The following is a 7,835-nucleotide window of genomic DNA, read 5'->3' as shown; positions in this document are numbered from 1 at the left end:
TATCAATGTGCAACCGTATCTGTTGTATACAAATGCTGTGTATTAGCATTTGTTTTGAAATACAGCCTTTTAAATCCCCCACTCGGTCCTAGTTGCTGTCGACTAGCACAGATTATGACACATTCAAGTTCGTGTTAATTGAAGACTTTGTCATGTGTTTTTTGGTTTTTTAGAACTTTAATGTTTAGTTGCTATAAAACTACTTTTTCTAGTGGATATTTTGTCCATTTACTATTTTCTTGTGTTTTTTTTATGTTTTTAGTGATTTGGATAGCTTCTTTTGTTTATATGTTGTTTTTGCATCTTCTGTTGTTATTTTGTGTTATTCGTCAATCTTTAGAGCATTTCTTTGGCATAAAATACTAACTTTATTCAAAGGTTTGTAGGATATATATATGATCTCTAAATTCTTTTGATATATATAATTACTTGATTCTTTCTTCATTCCTTCATTTTGTCATTTTGAAAAGTTCAATATTATGTTCCATTTGAATTTTATAAGACTTTTATAATATTTGCAAGTAGGTTTTTTGTTTCACTAATTTATTCCACTTCACTAGTAGTATTTTCTAGTATTAATTTTTCTTCAGATGCAAAACCCAAAATAGATAATTAATGACGGAACTTGAATCAAGTTGTTTTCATCAATTAAGTTATTTAATATTATTAGAATATCATAATATGCGCTACCCTACAATGAGTAAAATATTGCAAATATCCATATGATAATGATGCCAACTGAATATTCATTTTTATTAGAATAGTTCTTGTCAATTGAGATGTGAAAAATGGACGCCAGAGCTAACTGTATGGACAAGATTGGACAAACACGAGACCAAAAAAATGATTTAGACAAATATTCTTCCCTCTCGTTATCAGGCTTAGCTACATAATCGAATCATCAACCAACATTTTTATACACCAAAGGCTCATCAATATATTGTAGCCAAGAGTCAAGAGAGGCCAGCCAGCCATACCAGGTAACAAGGCTAACAAATTTTATTCACATGTGTCGTTGCCCTTGTCGTCGCCTGAGGCACTCGTCCGCTTCTTCTCCCTCCCTTTCTCTCCCCACGCTTTGGCAGCAGCGACGGCCATCTCTCTGTCCAGGCTCCTTTTAGGATCAGAGCGGTCCGGTTTGTCCACTGCCCCGGTGTCGATCATCTGCAACTGCGCACCTTCATTGGAGTCTCTGACCGAGTCTCTCGAGTTCTTGCGCACTGAAGGCGAGCCTTCATGTCCTCCTTGCCCCGAATCTCCCAGGCTGTCAGCATCGGATATTCTCCTGCACGTATCCCTGTGCCTTGGCGTACCTCCTCGGCTCAGGGAGGGTGCATTGGGGTCGTACCTTTGCGATGTCAAAAATGTCAAAGCAGTAACAACCTCACCAATCAGAGGCCTCAATACAGCTTTCTCTTGCACGCACATGGCTACCACCGCTAGTGCCCGATAGAGTCCATGCATCGGGTAGTGGTTTTGCAGCAGAGGATCCGCCATCGTCCGAAACTGCTTTCGGTCCTTGAGGAGCGGTCTCGCCTGCGTCCATTTCAAGATGAGAATCGGAGTACAAATAATATATTTCGGAAAAACAAAGGACAATTGAATATGTTACCCATGCGACGAGATTATACTCCCCGCCACCCATGTTGCCGACAGCCCTTCGCCCCGTGATGATTTCGAGAAAGACCACTCCAAAGGTATAGATGTCTGACCTTGGGGTGAGCTTACCTGTCAAAGCATACTCCGGGGCACAATAACCTTCCGTCCCCATCACCCTCGTAGTGACGTGAGTTTTATCCCCAATAGGGCCCAGTTTGGCAAGCCCGAAATCAGACAACTTTGGGAAGTATCCCTCACCAAGAAGAATATTAGAAGGTTTCAAGTCTCTGTATATGACCGGTGGATTCGCTTTGTCGTGCAAGTATTCTAATCCCTTTGCTGTACCAGCAGCTATCTTCATCCTCGTATTCCAGTCCAAAGGCTTTTGACCCGGTAGAAGATCTATGAAGAAATCTCGTAACCAATTAGGTTAGTAAATAGAAAGGCGTTTGATACAAAGTAACAAATCAAGTATACAAATCATTGTTTCATTCAAGAAAAGTGTCAAAGATTACATTTTTCATAGCAAACAGATTCTCATACAAATCATTGTTTGTTAATTTTTGGCAGGCCTTCACTACTTCAATCATCATCTACACTTAAAATGGACAAGAATAACAGCTTGCTAGAGAACTAATTATATCAATGAGGTCTACATGCTACATAAATGAATGATCATCCGCCTCCCGTTGATACTATTATTCGTAGAATAATACTCTGTGTTCCTCTTGATGTTCAGGAATAACTGTTTTAACACTTTATACAAGAATTACAATCTAATCTGTATTGCTAGAAAATATATACTATCAGCATAAGGCCAAATGCTACACAAAGAAGTCAAGAAAAGTTGCAAATTGCCAACTAACTCAAATTTATAAGTAATGTTCCATCATTCCATGATGATGAGATAACCAGGATAGACTATGATGATACACAAGTGACAAAATCTCTCTTTCGACAGCAATATACAAAACGAACTTTTGCAAATTAAAAGCACTTTGGCAGTCTAAAGAATTACTAACCATGTAAATGGTCTTCCAGCGATCCCAATGGCATGAACTCATATACGAGAAGACGTTGGGTACCCTGAGAACAATGCCCGATCAATCTGATAAGATTTGGATGGTGCAAGAGGCTAAGCATGAGAATCTCCACTGAAAACTCTCGACTCCCTTGATCGCCATGCCGATCAAGCTGTTTAACTGCAACAGCCTACATAAGGGAACTATTCTCAGAACCATATCATATCACAGACAACAAAGCATGTCAAATTCAGGATAATATAAGTAACGAGGGTAGCCAACCTCTCCCGTGTCCAGTTGACCTTTGAAAACGCGTCCAAACCCGCCCTCACCCAGCAAGAGCTCTGGTCTAAAGTACTTTGTTGCTACAGAAAGCTCATCGAATGTGAATATTCTCGCAGGCTGTTTCGTAACTGTCATTTCCTTCTTACCATCCTTACCATCCCGAGATCTTGATTTATCTGCGAGATATCAATGTATGCATAAAGCAATCAAGAATGGAGTTTCCAATCATATCCACTGCTTATCCCATACCTTCATTAATCACATATCCTATGCTAAAAGCAAGATTTCGATGAATATGTCAAATACCACTAACAATTTCCCTCAAAGCAAGCATGCATTCACTAATAAAACAAAGCAACAGTAATCACATTTAGTATAAACCGAATATCACCAAGTACTCCAAAATCCACATATCAAGAATGTAGTTTCTCATCATATCCACAGCTTATCCCATACGTTCATTAATCACACATCCTACAAAGCATGCATTCACTGATAAAACAAAGCAACAATAATCACATTCAGAAAAGAAAAAAAAAACACAGAATATCACCAAGAACTCCATAATCCACATATCAAGAAACCCAAATCATATTTTTTTTTCAAAATTAAACCAAACACAAGAAATCCTATGGCAATGCACAAATCAAGTTAGCTGAATTCAGTCTATTAACAATGGAATCGGACTGACCTTTTGAACCCTCTTTGACAGAACCCTTCTTTGACGCTTCTTTGAGTCCATTGCTACTCTTGTTTGCTTCCTTCTCCGATGATCCGAAGCAGGAAAAACACCCCATTTTTCAACTGACTCACCCCAAAAAGAGGAACCCACTGAAATTCTCTAGCTATTCTATATATAGATATACGCGAATTTCGACCATCAGAAACGTATTCCTATCCATGCAAAGCAGCCCATTTCATCAATAACTCGCTTCTTGAAAACTCTTGATGGGCTAACGGCTCGGTTTGAGGTAAATCTTGATTGATCAACAATAAAAATGGATAAATGAAAGTTTTTTTTGCAGTTAATACGACTGAAATTGTGTGGAAATAAAGAAATGTTGCGAATTGTGATAGTTTATAAAGGGGTTTTTTAATATTTTTGGGGATTATTTTTAATTTTGAAAGAGTGAAATTAGGTGATTTTTTATCATTTAAAGGATAATATAATAATTTTATAGGTATATTGTTTATAAGAAAATATTTTTATAATGATTTGGACACAAAATTAATTATAATTTGGGCTAATTAATTTTCTTGGGAAATGATCAAGTTTTTTCACTCGCAAAAACTCACTAAGTATGAGTGAGACAACTAGACATTAAAATGCTCATCCAAATATATTCAGGAGAAAAATATTTAATAATTATGGTTCTGTTAATAATTATGCAAATGATTCGCCGCGAGAGTTGCTCTCAAGTCTCGACTTAATAATTTAACACGTGACAAAATCTATTGATTAAATTGAATCAATATATATGGTCTCGTTTTTGGGACTTGGATGAAGTGATAATATTATTGAATTAAATTTATTTTTATATATTACTGTATACTTACATAAGGAGTATTGTTTGGATTACGAAAGTCAAACAATACTTTATTAAATAATGTTCAAAGCTTATTTATAGACATATATAACAATAGTTAATGAGATTTTATGTCAAACATTATTACCACGTGGGGAATGATTCCGTACGGACGAGATTTTGTATTTTTGTTGAGAATTTCTGATGTTTAAATATAACAAATAAATTTTGGAATAAATAAATATTTGATGTAAGTAGCAGCATGTAAATATTTATGAAAATCCCCCTCGAATTTTTTGTGAAAGTTGGACAATTTCTTATATTCCAAGAAAGAATGTGAAATTACAAACATCGTATATACATATGAACTAAATTATCGAATAGATATATGTGGGACCGGACATGGAGGTTAAAAAAAAAACTCGTGTGAAGTATATACTACTACATATATAGTGGAATATAAAAATAAAATGTTAGTCTATCACGTCATCATCGTTTAGAAACAAAAAAAAGATTCAATAATAATTTTTGTAGTATTATAATAATAAATTAATTAGCTCGACTAGTATGGAATATTAATCAAGATTATCATAACTTGATATAACTATTTTTGTTTGGCACTCCCTATTATAGCTAAAGATAAAATACGGGTATCGTATTCACATGAATTATATACTAAGTATAATGCTAAGTACGACAACATACATAAATCTCTTATACTATCTAGATGGCATACAAAAAAAGTTTATATCAGATTATATTTATATTTTGAAGTGGATTATTGATATTAAAAGCTAGTAGTAGTACTTTAGCTACTTAACGTATAAATATGATAGACTATAATTAGGAAACTTACTGTAAAATTATTTTATACTAATAATTTATGACTCTTAAAATCATATATATATTTATTAGTACTAATTTGTGTTTCTTTTATCATCAATACACTATAATTTTGTAAATTCATTTTCATATGGATGTGTGTATATGTGTACGTCCGTATGTTATACCTATGTCAAATATAGTATTAAGAATGACATATTAATAAGTTAAATAAATCTTGTCATTCCTGTCTCACACATCTCATCCTCAACCTCATCATTTAAATTATTCATTCACTACAATATTCACAAGCACACTACACATTTTTTTCACATTCCTTACTTGACAAACAACACTCGCAACCCATAATTCCTAAACTTCATTATTCTTGGATCCCACTTTTTTTTTAATTTCTTTTAACTTGTACTCCATACATCTCAATTTAATAAAAATAAGAGATTCATTAAGATCCTAAAGTTACATTTTATTAAAAGCTGAAAAATACATAATTATAATTTAAAATATACATTTTATTGGGTAACATATATATTTGAATATAATAGTGTGGTAAATCTTGAATTTATAAACATTTAATCTAGATTTGAAAAATATTAAAACAATAAAATACTGTATTAGATAAAACGAAGCCCTCTAGTAGACCCGCAAGTAGGCGTCACACCAATCTATCCTATCGGCTGAGGGGGGCCGGCGTGTGGCTGAATGTCACCCGCCTCACCCTCCCTCGAAACAATACACCTGCAACGGAATGCAAAGGCTAGTTGAAGATCCTTTTTCAAATCATAAGGGATACAAAGGGTAGAAGAAATGCAATACTACTACAAAACGGCCTTTGGAACATATTTATGGGCACTTGTTCTTGCCATTTATTCCTCTTTCTCTCACCATATATGTCCATCTATATATATTCCTATACTTGAAGATAAGCATTTTCACACTATTGAAGTTTGAGGAGACAACATGCAACCAAATTCAAGATTCCTTATAGTAGTATATATATTTATATCGGTGACGATCGAAAAGCTTTTATAAAGGAGGCCACCTTTACTACTGTCGAGATCCGTCTAGAGAAAAGTATTGGTTTTTATATCCATAGTGAAAAAGAGGGAAAGGAAAAAGTAAATAAAAAATCTTCTTCTTTATTCCAAGAAACTAAAAATTGTTTCTTTGTGATTGCAATTGTGAGATGATGTATAATTTGCATTGCACATAAAAACACCTACACTTACATCATATGAACTTGAATTCTTGATTTATTAAATAACGTGAAAATATGTTACCAATTATGCTATATTTTATTGTTGAATTCCCAAATTGATCAGTCAATGCAAGAGATTTCAACTTGGTCAAACCCTAATTCTGACAAGTCAAATAGAGACACATGGAAATCATCAAGTTCAATCTTAGACATTGTAAGTCATTCATGTCCTCGGAAGAAAACAAAATGACATATGATGTCACATAAACATTCAAATAATAGGCATTAAATATAAGATTAGATTACATTGTGGGTTTGGGGGGACCTCATCATCTTACATATGCACATTCTTTTATCTATGACGTTTCTCACATTTATTTTCTTCTTTTTCCCCATTGAAATTGAAACCACTCCAATATTTTTATAAAATAACTTCTTCATTATCATTTATTTTTCACTAGACAAATTCATAAATATAATAATATATGTTTCCTAGAGTTTCTTCCATTAAGTGTTATCAATTTTGTTGAGGAGAATTATATCCCAATTGTATGCAACTTTTGGAAAGAAATAGAATCCCTTTTGTAGTGTAGAGAAAAAAATAGCAAAAAAAGGTCCCAAATGGATAAATGCAACTTCGTTCTCCAACTCACTAGATTCCTACTGGAAAGCTACACCAGAAAGTTATATTTATTTAATTTTATTTAAAAAAATAAGTAGCTACAGTACATATAGCTATCTTTTGGTACGTAATTGTATCTAAAATTTATGTAACAAATATATTTCCAAAACATTTATAATCAAACACTGAAATTCTAAATGGTTATTTCCATAGTTCCAATGCTATGGTGTTATAATCCTTTAAAAAAGAAATTTTATCATAAATGTTAATCAGGACAAAATTTCTCTTATTTCAAATGTGATTAGAATTAGTGAAATTATTAGTGGGACACAAGCGATCGTGGGAGTGAGTATCCCTTCCAATTCATGGTTGCCTAGAAATATTTTATTATCGGGACAAAAATAACATATTGTAAAAGAAAATATACAAAATATATTAAAATACTAAAATAAAAGCATCATATACGACAGCAAAGCCGTACCAGGTGTATGTCTCAATTCTTTCTGTATATATGCAGAGATTCGTTATCGTGTAACTCATCTAATTTTTCTTTTTCTTTTTATTTTTGTTTTTATATTTTATTCAAGTGCTTTTCAACATCAATCACTCTCAACAAACACCAATTCCCCTCATAAAAAATTCTCACTTATCAATAATTAATTTCAAACACAAGTACATCTAATCAAAATCAACACATTCCAAAACCTCAAGATTTCTATATAAATAATCCCCATGCACTCTCC

The 7,835-nt window shown here is 33.4% G+C and overlaps 1 protein-coding gene across 1 annotated transcript; it reads right to left on the bottom strand.

Moving 5' to 3' along the window:
- Positions 1-721: 721 nt before the first annotated feature.
- Positions 722-3,930, bottom strand: LOC121808065 (probable serine/threonine-protein kinase PBL7). The gene is made up of 5 exons (XM_042208410.1): positions 3,598-3,930; positions 2,904-3,082; positions 2,622-2,811; positions 1,613-2,001; positions 722-1,536 (listed from the first exon to the last, which is right to left on the bottom strand). Exons 1-5 carry the CDS (start codon positions 3,701-3,703, stop codon positions 1,000-1,002), a joined length of 1,401 nt encoding a protein of 466 aa, XP_042064344.1. The 5' UTR covers positions 3,704-3,930; the 3' UTR covers positions 722-999.
- Between the last annotated feature and the right edge of the window lie 3,905 nt (positions 3,931-7,835).

This window comes from Salvia splendens, chromosome 1 (genome assembly GCF_004379255.2).
Source record: "Salvia splendens isolate huo1 chromosome 1, SspV2, whole genome shotgun sequence".
NCBI lineage: Eukaryota > Viridiplantae > Streptophyta > Magnoliopsida > Lamiales > Lamiaceae > Salvia > Salvia splendens.
This window is presented reverse-complemented; position numbering and strand designations above follow the sequence as displayed.